Genomic DNA, 17,058 nt, shown 5'->3' on the forward strand with positions numbered 1-17,058 from the left:
TTCTTGTTATAATGAGAAACTATCACATTATTTCAAGATGAGATGTTTTCTCGTTATAACGAGAAACTATTATGTTATAATGAGAAATTCATGTATTTTGAGGTGAGATGTTTTCTCGTTATAATGAGAAACTATCTCGTTATTTCGAGATAAGATGTTTTGTCGTTATGATAAACTATTATGTTATAATGAGAAACTATCACGTTATTTTGAGATGAGATGTTTTCTTGTTATAATGAGAAACTATCGCGTTATTTCGAGATAAGATGTTTTCTTGTTATAACGAGAAACTATTTCGTTATTTTCGAGATAAGATTGTTTTCTCCTTATAACGAGAAACTATTACGTAATTTCGAGATAAGATGTTTTCTCATAACGAGAAACTATCATGTTATTTCGCGAGGTTTTCTCGTTATAATGAGAAACTATCAAGTTATTTCGAGATGAGATGTTTTCTCGTTATAATGAGAAACTATCAAGTTATTTCAAGATGTTTTCTCGTTATAACGTCAAAACATCTTATCTCGGAATAACGTGCTAGTTTCTCGTTATAATGTAATACTGAGCACCCAACTTTTTTTTGCGTCGAAAAGCGAAATTAGTTGAAAATAGAAGAAGAAAAAGGCAACAAATTGTGAGGATGAAATTGTGCACTACAATGCAGGATTCAAAGGCGATTAAACTCGCTCCCAGTGGTTTAAACCTGGGATTAAATCTGTTTTTCTGACCAGTAATAATATTAATAATACTAATAATAATAATTGAGCTTTAAGTGAATGTTTAAAGCCTAGTTGTGAACAGTCAGTGTGGCTTTAGCTCTGAGCTGGGCAGAGTCCAGCAGAACATCTGGCCGTGGTTAAGACGAGTGGAGATGGTGAACAGGGAGGCACGAGCGTGAGCGATGGCCCGGTGCCTCAGATAACCCCCCCCCCCACACACACACACACACACACACACACACACACACACACACACACACACACACACACACACAGCCACGCCCCGGCTGCCCGCATCAAGGCGGCCCTTGATGAAGGCCTCACATCCGTCTGAGGGGCCACAGACCGCAGAAAAACACCAGCACGGACAGACGCTCAATTATCAGTGAATCAGAAGTCAGAAAAATGCACTCAGTGAAATGGTTTTTATGACGGAGAGGCCGTCCTTTGACAAACATCTGGAAAACGTCATAAACGTTGACTAAAAACCATTAGAAAAGCAAGTAGTTTGATCAAAAGAAAGAAGAAAAAGAAAACGGGTTTTAATTATTTCGAAAAACGGATTAATCAATCATCAAAAATAATTAAAAGTCAATTAATTGCATACTTATTCAAATAACAGCTACATTAAAGCTTAATTTCTCCAGTGGCGTTGCTACAGCACCACATACAGGCCCGGCATATGAACTACAGCCTTTAGTTTGCTTTGTTTAGTTTTAAAAACAACAAAGAAAAACAACAAGAACCAACCGAACCTTGACCGAAAAATGTTCTTAAGTGTTGTTATGTTCCAAAAACATCCTTATTAATGAAACAAGGTTATTATAAATCAGTTTCGACTGACAAACGGTGCAGTCGCCCTCTTGTGGTTCATTCACAATCATCGCGATGATGGGAAAAATTCACCACCGGCGATTTATTTCTGACTTATTTCTTGTATTTGCTGAGATGTTCTGCTCTCAAGGCTGCACGTGCTATCACTGCAGTGTTGAGCCAGAAGAGAAGGGGAAAACCCGGACTCTTCTGGACCCGGTCCAGACAGCGTCCATGTTTTATCTCCTCTCATGGAGGAGGAGGAGGAGGAGGAGGAGGAGCCTCTATTTTGGTCCATTGTTTATGTAAGGAGTGGCAGGGGGTGTTAGAGAGCGGCGAGGCCTGGGAATGTTGGCTCGGTTTGGTTTGGGAACGGATTTCTGCTCATTCGTCTCATAAACTTTATTACAAAACGACTCGATGTCGGGCAGATTAAAAATGTAAAATCTGCAAAAAAGACTGATTTTAGCTGATATTTCTTTACACAGTTGGAGAATAACGTCTGTAAAAATCGCCCCGTAATCCTCGTCAACTGCTTCATTCATTCAGCAACAGATCGTTTTTATCGAATAAATCACGTTTCCAGTTCCTCTTGAGCTTCCGTAGATGAGAAAATCCATGCTTGTTTGTTGACAACGTCGGGGTCAGCCATCTTGTTTGTTCAGAGACATGCATGAGAATTGGTACGTGTGTGTAGAAGGTCGGGATGAAGAAATAATAACATTGTGACATTGATCCAAACCCAACAGGAAGGCCGCCATCTTGGATTGAACGGCCTTTCAGCCCTACTGTATAGTTAAAAAATCACAATCTGCATCATTATTAATGTGTAAAACAGAGAAAAGGAACAAACGCTCACATTTTAGAGGCCGGAATCAGCTAATTTATGCTATTTTTATTCAAGAAAACAAAATTTTTACAGAGTTCTCTGTGTTGTATCGTTGCAAAATCGAAAATCGTTTATTGATTGTTTGAATAATCTGTCTTGGGCGCTATTACAGCTTTTATTGTTTTTGAATACTTCCTTCTGTACAGAAATCCCGAATTGTGATGCAAACGTTGACCTCTGGTGTGTTTTTTGTTTTGTCACAGGGACGACATGTCAAGACTGGACAGCTGGCTGCCATCAAGGTCATGGACGTCACAGAGGTATTTAATCCCGAACGGCGATCGAACGAACTTTGGGAAGGATTTGTAATGCGGAGAAACCTGGGATAATGCATTTTTGATGCCATTTTATTGACTTCTTCATGGTGGCGTACGATTGGGAATCATTTTCTCTCTCGTCAAACGTCAAACACGGCTACAGCGGTGGCCGGAATTGATATCTATGTCCAAGTTTAGGACCAGACGAGGTCAAATAATATCAAATCTAGAGCAAATAAGCCTATAATTTGAGATTAAAGATGCGTCAAGTTAAGATATGACTTAGAAAGCACTTTTGTGTGTGCACAAAGTGCTGTGCTGAGAAACATAGTTCCTAAAAACAAACAATGAGACAATAAAATACCTCTACAAAAACAATAATAACAGGTGATTTAAGCCTGGACTTGTGTTTTTAAAGTTATATCCAGGTGGTGAACTCGCAAAAGAACATGAACGTAGACGAGCCCTTAAATTTAAATGACATGTGACGTAACTTTGAAAAGTGGAGGAACAGGAATGGCACTTGGTCTCTCCCACGAGCCTCAGGTTTGACACACTTCTGTGAGAACGTACCTGGAAAATGTGGTTAATATTTGTCGACGCCGGAGCCGCAAATGTAATCGTTTAATATCATGCTTGTGCGCCGGGTTACGACACGCCGTCCACGCCCTCGCCGTCCACGCCCTGAGCAACCAGCGTCTGATGATAAACTTGTTTTACACGGTTTTACATATTAGTGATGTGTTTGAAAAGTGTTGAGTCATCGTCGCGGAGCAGACGTGTCTGGACGGGTGCTGCAGTTATCTGCTGCTGCTGCTGTCGCAATATTGATTTATTACTTATTTATTTTTACACTCTTGATGTTTTAACCAACGTACGCTAAGTTTAACCACGTACGCCACAACTACAGCCACGTGCTGTAAGAGTGAAAATATTTAATTGTGATTATTTGGAGTGAATTGGACATTTTTAACATAGTTATCCTCTTATTTTCATTTGAATACCATATTTAAAATTATTACTGTATATGCTGACGATATACTATACAATACATGGTCCACAATAGAACGATTGTTTTCGTAATTGATTAATCGGTCGATTGTTTTCTCTATGAATCATTTGGTCCATAAAATGTCCGAAAATGTAAAAAAAAAAAATTTGGTCAGTATGCTCAGTATTACGTTATAACGTGAAACTAGTGCGTTATTTCCAGATGAGATTTTGACGTTATAGCGATAAAACGTCTCGAAATAACATAGCGATAGTTTCTCATTATAACGAGAAAACAATCTTATCTCGATATAACGTGATAGTTTCTCGTTATAACGTAATAGTTTCTCGAAATAACGTGATAGTTTCTAGAAATAACGTGATAGTTTCTCGTTATAACGTAATAGTTTCTCGAAATAACGTGATAGTTTCTCATTATAACGTAATAGTTTCTCGAAATAACGTGATAGTTTCTAGAAATAACGAGAAAACAATCTTATCTCGAAATAATTTGATAGTTTCTCAAAAATAACATGATAGTTTCTCGTTATAACGTGATAGTTTCTCGAAATAACGTGATAGTTTCTCGAAATAACGTGATAGTTTCTCGTTATAACGTAATAGTTTCTCGAAATAACGTAATAGTTTCTCGAAATAACGTGATAGTGTCAAACCTCGTTTGTCCACAAACCAAAATGCTTTGGTTTTTAATGATTTCTTTGTTACGTGGCGCAAAGAAACTAAGGCAATATTCACATTTAAGAAGCTGAAACAATCAGAAATCGTGTTTTAATCATGAAAAAAGCTTCAAACCGATTATCAAAATAGTTGACGATTAATTTATTAATCTATCAATAACTGATTCATCGATAATTCATCATAATATCCCGATACGCGAAAATATATCGCAAGGTAATCGCATAGCGATGCGTCGCGCGATATCCGTCTCACTAAAGGAAACAAAAACATTAACGTGAAAACGTAAAAAGTGCAGGATTTTTGCTCAACATTTATTATATCACAACACAGGGAAAGGTCAAAGGTCATAGAGTCCAAACGCCCTCTTACTGCGAACTTCTGCCCGTTAGCATCTCGTCGCGGTTTAGCGACCGCACGACGACAACAACGATGCTGTTTTCAGCTGATCGTCACCGTGTGTGTGGGTGTGGGTGTGTTTGGCCTTCAACACTCGGCCATTTAATAATGACGCACTCCACTCTGCTGTGTATTGTAGGGGGCGTGGCCTCATCGAAGAGCACGCCGTTGTGTCTTGAAGACGTCACGTAGGATGGAATGTCCGTGGAGATTTAAATAATAAAAAAAAAACACACACACACACACGATCAGTGAAAAGACTCTTTTGTCTCTGAGTATAAAGCTCACAAAGAGAGGGGAGTTTGCACTGTGACCAAAAATCACTCCTTTGGAGTTGAAAAAATGTAATTATATGCTGTCGTATCGAGAGGAGACCGAGAATGTGAGAAGTTATTGAATAAAATAGCCGATAAGAAGCCAATGTGTCAATAAAACCATAAAAAATAAGGACCTTTTCCAGCCAGTGACTTGTAAAGCAGTTGTTTTCAGTGTAACTGAATCATTAGAATGGGTTGAAAGGTTCAAAGTCCTAGTACATGTGTATAAAGTTCAATGGACAATTCAGCGTTAAAGGTGCATTATGTAATAAATCATAAATTCCTCCTAATATGTCACAGAGACTCAGGAATAATGTTCATATAACAAACTGAACTCACCAACAACAACAGTACAGACAAAATATTTGCATTAAAAAAAATATATTTTGCAGACTGCAAATCACGTTTTTTGTGTTGAAATCATGTTTTGGCGCCACCTACCGCCGTTTACCAATCATTGCGCTCGGTAGAGTCTCAGCTGCCGAGCAACCACGGGTTGCCAGTTACGTCAGAAAACCAAACCTAAAAGACCTTGGTATTTTTGAATTTGAATGTAGTAACTGTTTTTGGCCACATTCTTACATATGGCGCCTTTAAGACCACAAATAACTCAAATAAACACTTTTCATGTGGCGTCAAAAACCATCAAAAACTTGTTTAAAGGCTACATATGTAAGAATGTGGCCAAAAACAGTTACTACGTTCAAATTCAAATTTCCGAGGTCTTTTAGGTTTTCGTTTTCTGACGTAACTGGCAACCCGTGGTCGCTCGGCAGCTGAGACGCTACTGACTGCAGTGATCGGTAGATGGCGATAGGTGGCGCCACATGACGCCAAAACATGATTTCAAAACATAAACATGATTTGCAGTCTGCTAAAATATATTTTTTTAATGCAAATATTTTGTCTGTACTGTTGTTGTTGGTGAGTTCAGTTTGTTATATGAACATTATTCCTGAGTCTCTGTGACATATTAGGAGGATTTTATCATTTATTACATAATGAACCTTTAATGGACAATTCAGCGTTAAGACCACAAATAACTGAAATAAACACTTTTCATGTGGCGTCAAAAACTTAAAATTACACATAAGGGAAAACGAGCAGTAACTAAAAAAGCACTCAGTGTCAGACGTTTTGTTTTTGTGATTTCAAACTCTCGTTTAAAGCTGTTTTCAAAGACTGTTCTTCTCTCACAGAGGAGACATAAACATCAGCACAACATGACTCAGCTAAAAAGGCTTTTTTCTCTTATCTAATCCAGTGTTTTGGACACAGATTATCGCGTCGATGCTGACACTGAAAATGTGCTGTTTGTGTTGTTTTTTGCAGATTGAATTCATTTCCCTGTTTAAATGTTATGAGGTCGCCTTTTTACAAACATCTGTTCCTCGTCCACATGACGGGGGTTCTTTGTGTCTTTGTGTCTGGTTTCAGACATTTGTTTTTTTCACTATGACTCATGAAGACGTGAAGAGATTATGCCTCATCTTGTGTCACACACTTGGATTATTAATCTCTGAGTGTATGTGAGCGTTGTCCTGACAAAACATTAGCGTACGCCTGCGTCTGTCTGTCCCTCGCCGTCTTCGCGTCATGTGACTCGTGGCAGCGAGGCTCTCTCGGTCGGGAAGTGGGATAATCCAACAGCTGCACAGCAGAAAAAAAGGGGGGTGGGGGGGGCGGGGTTAGAGTGGTGGGGGGGGGGGGGGGGTGATGCACACAACAGAAAGGCTTACGTCAACTCAAAGCAGTCATGCAGCAGCAGCAGCAGCAGCTAACAGCCATTTTCCACGAGGCGACGATCCACATTACTTATATATACGATCAAACTGATACCAGAAATAATCTGCAGAGATTCTACTGTCCCAGATTATTCCCCCCCCCTCCTCCTCCTCCTCCTCCCACTGCGAGAGGTCACATGATGAAGAGGAAAAAGCCCTTTTTGATCATCCCTGCGTGTGTTCAATTAGCACACATTAGCGAGCGCTGCGTCCTAGTCCATCACCGTTGTACATAAGCGGGATTAAAGCTGGATTATTATCGTTTATTGTGAAACGTTTTGTCCACAAACCCCCAAAATAATGCACTTTTAATGATTTCTTTGTTATGCGGAGCAAAGAAAACCAGGAAATATTCACATTTAAGAAGCTGAAGATAACATGAAACTCTGAATAATCCCACTCATTTCCATCTTTAATTCTCTATGTGGATTTTTATTATAACTTGTTGAAGTATTTCAATATTAACACTGTCAATATTTATTGTGGCCTCATTTTAAGACCTGACTGTGAGTTTATCTGTGGGATGATGATGATGGCGGCGATGATTTAATGTGTATTATTATTTACCGTTAATGGGATTAGCGGTAAATGGCCGCCGCTCGCATTAGCTCAGCGTAAAAGTGACTCGCGCGTCGTTAATTCACAAACGAAAACAAAGGAATCAACGACTCGCGCTTCGTTTTTATCGCCTCGTAAAAACTCTGACGCTGAACTGAAGACGACCATAAAAACACACGTGCACTGATTAGACTTTTAATTTTCTTACTATTTTCTGGTTTATTTGCTCCCTACAACAAATACAATAATGTGAGACTGCATTGTTTTCCAGGATGAAGAGGAGGAGATTAAACTGGAGATTAATATGCTGAAGAAGTATTCCCACCACAGGAACATCGCCACCTACTACGGTGCTTTCATTAAGAAGAGTCCACCAGGACACGATGACCAGCTCTGGGTAAGAACCTCTCATCCACCACAGTTTTTTTTTATGTTTTTACCTGGTTCTCATGTGGTGGTTCTCCTGCTGTGCAGCTGGTGATGGAGTTCTGTGGAGCTGGTTCTATCACAGACCTGGTGAAGAACACCAAAGGGAACCAGCTGAAGGAAGACTGGATCGCCTACATCTCCAGAGAGATCCTCAGAGTGAGCTCTCCTTTTAATAATCTCACACATTTAAGGATGAACAAGTTCTCAAATGAGATTAAGATGCAGTAGAGGAGGCATGTAGGACGTTAGGGGTGGGAATCTCCAGTCTAATTTGCAAGACTTTTTCAGATTTATTCATTTTTACGTGTTTTTTTGCTTAGATGGAAAACTTAAACTGTTGCATAAACATTTTTAAAAAAAAAAATATCTCAAAATGTTAATTTTTTTCTCTCAAAGTTTTAATTTTTTTCTCTCAAAATTTTATCTTTTTCTCTCAAATGTTTTTTTTTCTCAAAAAATTAAAAAAATAAATTAAAAAAATTAAAAAAAATTAAAAAATTTTTTTTAGCAAAATAAAAAAAAATTCTCAAACATTTTTAATTTTCTTTCTCAAAAATGTTTACTCTTCTTTCTCAACTTTTTAATTTTCTTCTCAAAATTAATTATTTTTTTCTCAAATTGTTTTTCTTGAAAAAAAAATTTTCTTTGTCAAAATGTTTATTTAACATTTAAATTTGGAAAAAAACGAATGTTTCCGTGACTCCCCGATAGTTAGCATGAGTCTCTAAAGACTAAACGCTAAACTTTAAAAACAGACGCACACGTACGCAGTACACAGGTACGCTAACGTTATTTGTAGCGCTGCTCTTTCGTTTAATAAACAGACCGCTCCAGTTCCACTGTAGGCTAACGCTAACGGCGCTAAAGGAGCTAACTGGCAAACGGTGCCTGGAGAAATGATATCTGGACGCTGTGAGAACACAGTTTCCCTCCATCTGATCCAAGACCTGGAGAAACTCCACCTGATTTTTCCCAGGTTTTTCCCCAAAATAGAAATCAAAACAAGGCATAACTCACGTCTTCTGCTGGAGGGAACGTAGAGAAGGATGACTTTACTATCAAAACATATCTCTAATGTGGACAAAGGTCTGATGGGTTAAATCGAGATGATTTCCTAACACTGGCTTCTTTAACGTTATCAGCGTGTACAATTTTTTGGGAAACTCAGTCTGTACACGTACAAAAATAAACAGTGGAAACCGTCTGGTTCCACTCCCTGTTTCCCATTATTTAGTTCTGGTTTCTTCTTCTTCTTCTTTTATCATCAGTGCATCGTCCCATGACCTCACTTGGCTTCTGTGTTCCCATCTGTGGTTTACTGCTATTAAACAATGTTCTAAAATAAAATAAAAATAGTCCACAGGGATCAGGAGCTGCTGTAACATGAATCTAAAAAAAGGTTAATTTAAAAGACGACGGGGACAGTGCGCAGATTATTAATCCCAGAGATTGTCTCTTGTGTGTGTTGTTTCTCAGGGTCTGGCTCACTTACACGCCCACCACGTCATCCACCGCGACATCAAGGGTCAGAACGTTCTGCTGACGGAGAACGCCGAGGTCAAACTGGGTGAGAACTGTCAACACGCTGTGGTTTTTACCTGTTCCACTCCTCTGTGGAAGGGACCATTGTGAGTTAATCGCCCGTCTCATCTCTGCGTCTCCAGTGGACTTTGGTGTGAGCGCTCAGCTGGACCGAACAGTGGGGAGGAGGAACACCTTCATCGGGACTCCATATTGGATGGCCCCCGAGGTCATCGCCTGTGACGAGAACCCGGACGCTACGTACGATTACAGAGTAAGAGCCTGCACCGTGTCTGTGTGTATTTGTGTGTAGAACTCAGGACGCTGCCATGGCAGGAAAAACTCCTGCCAACATGATTTTTGTATATTTATATATTTTGCACCTGTATCTACCTGTGATGTGAAAATGTCTTATGTCTCTTTATCTAATCGTTATCTGACATTTTTCCTGGTATACACCACCGTTCGAACGTTTGGGCTCACGTATACCATTTCTTTGTTGAGTTTTCCATAAAAGGTCCCACTTTTATTCATCAAAAGAGTTACAAAATGAATGGATAAAATTATATGAAATAATAATATAAAAATATGAATATATATATATCTTTATATATATATATATATATATATATATATATATATATATATGTCCTTAATTCAAAAGTAAGGACATTTCTCAAAATTAAATTTTTTTCTCAAAATTGTAAAAAAAAATCTCACATTTCTTTTTCTATCAAAATTTTTATTTTTTTCTCTCAAAGTTTTATTTTTTTTCTCAAAATTGTAAAGAAAATCTCAAAAAAAAAATTCTATCAAATTTTAATTTTTTTCTATCAAAATGGTTTTTTTTCTCTCAAAATTGAAAAACAAATCTCAAAATTTTCTATCAAAATTGTATGTTTTTCTATAAAAAAAATTTTTTTCTCAAAATTTATAAACAAATCTCAATTTTTTTGTTTTTTTATGTCAAAATGTTATTTTTTTATATCAAAAATATTTTTTTTCTCAAGAAAAATTTTTCTCTCAAATTTTACATTTTCTTTCTCAAAGTTACATTTTTTTTCTCTCTAAATTTTTATTTCTTTGTCAAAACGTTTGTTTTCTCTCGACATTTAATTTTTTTCTCTCAAAATTTTTCTTTCTTTCTCAAAATGTGTTTGTTGAAAAATAAATGCCTTTCCTTCAAAAAATAAGGACATTTCTAAGTGAGCCCAAACTTTTGAACGGTAGTGTACGTGCTGCCAGTTGTATATATGTATACACTGTATATGCCTAGTGTGTATGTGAAGAGCCAAAATAGCGTCACCTTGGTTGTGCTTGTCTGATGTTTGATCTCATGTTGCAGAGTGATCTGTGGTCATGTGGTATCACAGCTATAGAAATGGCTGAAGGAGCGCCACGTGAGTGCCTTTCTTTTTTTAATGATTATTTCTATTCATGTTCCGGTCTTGATGGTGTAGATATTTACAGATGTGTGTGTGTATGTGTGTGTCGTCTTTTTCAGCACTTTGTGACATGCACCCTATGCGTGCGCTCTTCCTCATTCCAAGAAACCCTCCTCCTCGCCTTAAATCTAAAAAATGGTGAGTTACGCTGAAGGTTTCTGTCCTTTACCATCTTCCTTTTCATCGTTACACATCAAGTTAATCCATTATTTTTTCATGTACAGCTTTTCCTGCTTCCATGTTTTGACTTTATCTCTGATCTCGGACCAGTAGTTTGAATCCTGACTCTTGTCTTTGAGCTCCGCTGCCAAACTGCACATCTGTGCTGCACCTGCTCTGGCAGATGGAGATGATTCTCCTGGCAGACGCCGCAGTGCTGCTCTGAACGCACAATCAGAACCTTAAAGGGATAGTGCTTTAATGTTATCAGACACAAACTTTAGTGGCTTCAGCAGGGACCCGGGGGAAAACTGATTTTTAGCCACGTAACAAAAATCGACGAGTAAAACGCTCAAAAAATCAGATCAGAAAATCATCGGCTTTAAGTCTATGATATCTTAAGAACATGTTCACGTCTTTATCTTCACTGTTAGACAGACTTTGACAACAGGAAACTGAAGTTCACTCTCCCACACCAAAGCCCATAGAGAAAACCAGTGACACAGGAGCTGCTGGTCTACTGCTGCCTCGTGTGGTCACTTTGTGTCACTGATTTAAGTCTAAATAAAATATTTAAAATGCCGAATTCAAAAAGAATAAGACATTTGAAGACGTTTGACTAGTTAGTGATGGAGGCAGCAGTGGATCAACGACTTCTGTGTGATGTGAGGTTAAATTGCTGATTTTCTCTATGGAGTTTGGTGTGGGAGAGTGAGCGTTTGTGAGAAAGCCAACACAACTTCCAGTTTCCAGTCAGGAGAGGCTGTGAAACAGTGAGACATTTTATTAAAGAGGATTTTATTTGGTGAGCCTTTTATTATTAAATTCTGATTTAAAAAAAAAAATCAGATCTAATCAGCAAATCTACATCAACTTTTATCTTAAGAACCTGTTCACGTCTTTATCTTCACTGTTAAACAGACTTTAACAACAGGAAACTGAAGTTTGTAAACCACTCACTCTCCCACACCAAAGCCCATAGAGAAAACCAGTGATTTTAGCTCACAGGGACACAGGAGCTGCTGGTCTACTGCTGCCTCGTGTGGTCACTTTGTGTCACTGAGTTAAGTCTAAAATGAAATATTTCAAAAACATAAGACATTAGAACATAGTGATGGAGGCAGCAGTGGATCAACAACTCCTGTGAACTCCTGTGTCTCTGTGATGTTAAAATCACTGATTTTCTCTGTGGGGTTTGGTGTGGGGGAGTGAGCGTCTTTTGGAATTTGTATTGCTTTCTCACAGTTTCCAGCGGGGAGAGGCTGTGAAACAGTGAGACGTGTTTATTAAATATGTTGGTTCTCAGTGATGGGACCACACACACAAAACCTTATCTGTCATTACAAATCATCTTCCTTTTTTTGGAGTTTGATCTCAATTTAAAATCTTAAATACTTTCTTTACAAAAACTAATTTTGGATAATTTGTTATATTTCTGGGTTCTATTCATCCATCGCTTTCTCGTGAACATGATATCAAGAGGGAATCCTTTCACATTTGGTCTTGAAGATGAAGTAATTGGATTTTGCTGGATGAAAAGGTCTCGTTGTCTTCATGAAACATGATATTTTGGCTTCTTTAATATTAAATTCCTTTTCCGTAAGTCGACGTGACCCTGGACACAGATTGTGTCGACTGCATGCAGCGATATCCTGGTGCAAGAAATCACTTTTCATACACGGAATACGCTATTTTAAAATACGACTCAGAACTCAGAATTCCAAAACCTATGTACATATTCCATTAAAAACCAGATGTTTTTACCACATTAACGTGGTAATGTAATGAGTGTATTACTGTTTAATTTAATGTTATATTCTTATATTCTTTATATTCTTATATTCTATTCAAAAAGTGCCTTTCCTTCAAAAGTAAGGACATTTCTCAAAATCTTAATTTTCTCATTAAAAAAACAAACAAAATTTTTTTCTCAGATTTTTTTTTCTCAATTTTTTTTCCTCTCAAAATTATTTTTTTTTTTCTCAAAATTAAATTTTTTCTCTCAAAATTAAATTTTTTTTTCTCAAAATTTACATTTATTTCCCTCAGAATCTTAATTTTTCGTCTCAAATTTTTAATTTCTTCTCAACAATTTTAATTCTAGCTCGAAATGTTATTTTTTTTCTCCATTTTTTTTCCTCTCAAAATCAAAATTTTTTTCTCTCAAAATTAAATTTTTTCAGCTCAAAATTGTAATTTCTTCTCTCAACATTTTTAATAATTCTCTCTCAAAATGTTTTTTTTTTATCTCAAAAAAATTTTCCCTAAAAAAAACTTTCTCACATTTTTTTTCTCAAAAAAGTTTCTTTCTCAAAAGTTTATTTTCTTTCTCAAAATTTGTTAATATCATTGAAAAATAAATGCCTTTCCTTCAAGGTTTCACTGTCATAATCCACTCTCCTAAACCTTACGACCCCCTCACAGGTCTAAGAAGTTCTTCAGCTTCATCGAGGGCTGTCTGGTGAAGAACTACACGCAGCGTCCGCCCACAGAGCAGCTCCTGAAGCATCCCTTCATCCGCGACCAGCCCAACGAGAGGCAGGTCCGCATCCAGCTCAAAGACCACATCGACCGTACCAAGAAGAAGAGGGGGGAGAAAGGTGAGGGGGCGTCTCACTCTCTGTATCACTCTCTGTCTTCATGTCTGTCACGTCTGTGGTGACTCGATCTGAGCACGACGTCTTTGTGTGTTTCCCCACTTACAGATGAGACCGAGTACGAGTACAGCGGCAGCGAGGAGGAGGAGGACGAGCCTCCAGAGCAGGAGGGAGAACCCAGGTATGATCCGGCTGTTATAGCGCTTTACTGTCGTCTCCGGTTAGCCGTTAGCGGCGTCAACGTTAACGCATGGTGCGTTTCCATGACGACTGACCGGGAAAAGACGCGCGTGACGTCATGTTTACGTGCCGCGGCACCGGAGTCCAGGCGCCGTTTACCAGTTAGCTGCTTCCAAACTTAAGGACTACATAAACGAGCTAATGGTGCAGATACACACCAAAAAACAGTGTTAATTGGAACTATGGGATGTTTAATAAGAGTAGTACTGGGCACGCTAACGACGTTAACGGCGGTTAGCGGCATCATGTTTTGCGCGCCGCGGCATCGTCCGGTCCAAGCACAGTTTACCAGCTAAGTGCGTTAGCTCCTTTAGCGCCGTTAGCATGCCTACAGTCCAACTGGAGCGGTCTGTTTATTAAAACGAAAAGTGCAGCGCTACAAATAACGTTAGCGTACCTGTGTACTGCGTCTGTGCGTCTCTGTTTTTAAACTTTAACGTTACTTTAGAGACTCGTTTTAACAATCGGGGAGTCGCGTAAAAACATGACGTCACGTGCGTCTTGTACACACACAGTACCCAGGTACGCTGGTTATTTGTAGCGCTACTCTTTTTGTTTAATATACAAAACGCTCCAGTTCCACTGTAGGCGTGCTAACGCCGCTATAGGAGCTAACAGGTAAACTGTGCCGGTGCCGCGGCTTGTAAACATGACGTTACGCGCGTCTTTTTCCAGTCAGTCGTCATGGAAACACGTCATGGGTTAATGTGTGTTAACGTTGACGCCGCTAACGTTGTAAACGCTGACGCCGCTAACGTTGCTAATGCTGACGCCGCTAACGTTGTTAACGCTGACGGCGCTAACGTTGTTAACGCTGACGGCGCTAACGTTGACTCCGTTAACGTTGTTAACGCTGACGCCGCTAAGGTTGCTAACGTTGACTCCGTTAACGTTGTTAACGCTGACGCCGCTAACGTTGCTAACGTTGACGCCGTTAACGTGCCCAGCGCTAATTCTAATATGTCTGTCCTCCTTCTTCCAGCTCCATCGTCAACGTGCCGGGCGAGTCGACGCTGCGCCGCGACTTCATCCGCCTCCAGCAGGAGAACAAGGAGCGCTCGGAGGCCCTGCGCCGCCAGCAGCTCCTCCAGGAGCAGCAGCTCCGCGAGCAGGAGGAGTACAAGCGCCAGCTGCTGGCCGAGAGGCAGAAACGCATTGAGCAGCAGAAGGAGCAGAGGAGGCGACTGGAAGAGGTATTAGCATCGCTTATTTATTCATTTTCCGGACTCTTTGTCGTTCCCCCGTGTGACTTTTTTAATTTCCCGTCGTCGCCGCAGCAACAACGACGCGAGCGCGAGATGAGGAGGCAACAGGAGCGCGAGCAGCGTCGCCGCGAGCAGGAGGAGAAGCGGCGAATCGAAGAGATGGACCGCAGACGGAAGGAAGAGGAGGAGCGGCGGCGCGCCGAAGACGAGAAGAGGAGGAACGACCGCGAGCAGGTTTGACGGGTTTATTCGCAAAGAATTTACATCTCGCTGAGCGGTGTTTGCGACAATCGCTGACTTTTCCTGTCGGTTTGACTCTGACAGGAGTACATCCGACGTCAGCTGGAGGAGGAGCAGAGGCATCTGGAGATGCTGCAGGAGCAGCTGCTGCGGGAACAAGCCATGCTGCTGGTCAGTCACACACACACACACACACACACACACTTGTGCAGTAAAAGTAAGATGGTGGATAGATGTCGTACCAGATCCCCGCAGATCCAGAGAAACGGTGGAGGTGAAACGTGCTCACAGCGAGCAGAACAGCGGATGTTGTGTGTGTTTAAGTCTTGGTAAATCACGGACTCAGACTAGATTAACTCAGAGCTGTTTTGCTATCTTTAGACTCCGGGGTTGCCAGGTTGTTTCCCCTCCAGGCTCTCGTAAACACTGACGGTGACTCTCTGGATTAAGAGGAAGGCAAAGTTTAATCCAGCAGTTGAAGACATTGCAGCTCTGGAATAATAACTGTGCACTCTAGTCCACAGCAGCATTATAAGGATCAGAAATACTCAGGTTTCTGCGAAATATCGATCGCAATCACGGTGGATTTAAAGTCTACGCCATCTTAAGAGTTTAAACGCGCCGTCTCTATTCACACCGAGTGTGATGAAAGTGTAAGAAAAGACCACAGAATCTTTTATTAGTCCCACAAAGAGGACATTAATGGAGTTACAGCAGCAAAGACGGGGAAAAAACATGCATTTTTACATGTATGCGTGTACAGAATTGAAATATAGCCACTATTATTATGATAAAAGTGGAATATGGAGTATGCTGCAACTCAAATATATACAGTTTGAGCTTAATATTTACAGTGTAGTCCAGGATTGGGCTTATATATTAAGATTAACATAGAACATAGAACCGCTCTGTGATAAATAAAAGCATTAACCGCAGAAACTGCCGCTTCATGAGTTCATAGATCATTCTAGTTTTCTTCGTAAAGAGTAAAGATTTTATTCTTGCGACTGTCGGCTTCAAAAATACCCTCAATTATTTCAGATCTGTCCTAAAATCACCGCAAAGAATGTGTGAATCTTGCGTTGTGTCGTGTTTCGTCTGTGCATCATTTCTTTCATCACCTTTCCTTCTAAAAAGGGAAGGGTAAGGACAGGAAGTAGAATTAAAGTCTTAAAGAGGAAGTTTTCCACACTGAACACACTCTGCATTAGGAGTTCAAGTGGCGGGAGCTGGAGGAGCAGCGTAAGGCCGAGCGTCTCCACAAACGCCTGCTGCAGCACGAGTCCAAACAGCAGCCGCCGCCGCCGCCGCCGTCCGGCGACAAGAGCAAAGCCCGCTCTGAGCCTAGCAAACCTCCATCACAGAGCTCCGCCCCTCCGTCCCCCGACACAGCCACGCCCACAGCCCCAGCCACGCCCACAGCCCCGCTCGCTCCGGTCCTCGACGACGGCGGCGACGACGCTGCCTCTGTAGCCAGAGGAGCTCACGACTCCTCCGCAGAGGAGCTTCAGAGCGTCTCAGACGACGACGCCGAGCCGCTAAAGACCGACACTGTAGAGACGACGCGCCCCCCCAGCCCCTGCCCCTCTCACACGGAAACCCCGACTGACTCTGAAGAGCTCCAGGCGGAGAGTCCGGAGCCTGATAGGCCCGTCGAGCCTGTCAATCATCCTCCTCCTCCTCCTCCTCCTCAGCCTATCAGAGAGGTGAACCTCCACCCCCGGCTCCTCCCACTCTGCAGCCTGCTCTTTCCAGCTTCTTCTTGCTTTGTCTTCGCACAGAACTCAGTCAGGCATGATG

At 40.5% G+C, this 17,058-nt stretch overlaps 1 protein-coding gene across 4 annotated transcripts in view; it reads left to right on the forward strand.

The window, feature by feature from the left end:
* LOC310943111 (mitogen-activated protein kinase kinase kinase kinase 4-like) overlaps positions 1 to 17,058 on the forward strand; it is a 47,654-nt gene that overhangs the window by 11,200 nt on the left and 19,396 nt on the right. For all 4 annotated transcript variants that reach the window (XM_083908625.1, XM_083908626.1, XM_083908627.1 and 1 more), the window contains exons 3-14: positions 2,625 to 2,681; positions 7,694 to 7,819; positions 7,897 to 8,007; positions 9,328 to 9,418; positions 9,516 to 9,646; positions 10,718 to 10,772; positions 10,877 to 10,955; positions 13,401 to 13,576; positions 13,682 to 13,754; positions 14,796 to 15,006; positions 15,091 to 15,252; positions 15,343 to 15,429. In XM_083908625.1, the coding sequence (XP_083764751.1) occupies positions 2,625 to 2,681; positions 7,694 to 7,819; positions 7,897 to 8,007; positions 9,328 to 9,418; positions 9,516 to 9,646; positions 10,718 to 10,772; positions 10,877 to 10,955; positions 13,401 to 13,576; positions 13,682 to 13,754; positions 14,796 to 15,006; positions 15,091 to 15,252; positions 15,343 to 15,429 (1,359 nt within the window). The remainder of the gene's footprint in view (positions 1 to 2,624; positions 2,682 to 7,693; positions 7,820 to 7,896; positions 8,008 to 9,327; positions 9,419 to 9,515; positions 9,647 to 10,717; positions 10,773 to 10,876; positions 10,956 to 13,400; positions 13,577 to 13,681; positions 13,755 to 14,795; positions 15,007 to 15,090; positions 15,253 to 15,342; positions 15,430 to 17,058) is intronic.

Source organism: Microchirus variegatus (assembly GCF_963457635.1).
Source record: "Microchirus variegatus genome assembly, chromosome: 22".
NCBI classification, from domain to species: Eukaryota; Metazoa; Chordata; class Actinopteri; order Pleuronectiformes; family Soleidae; genus Microchirus; species Microchirus variegatus.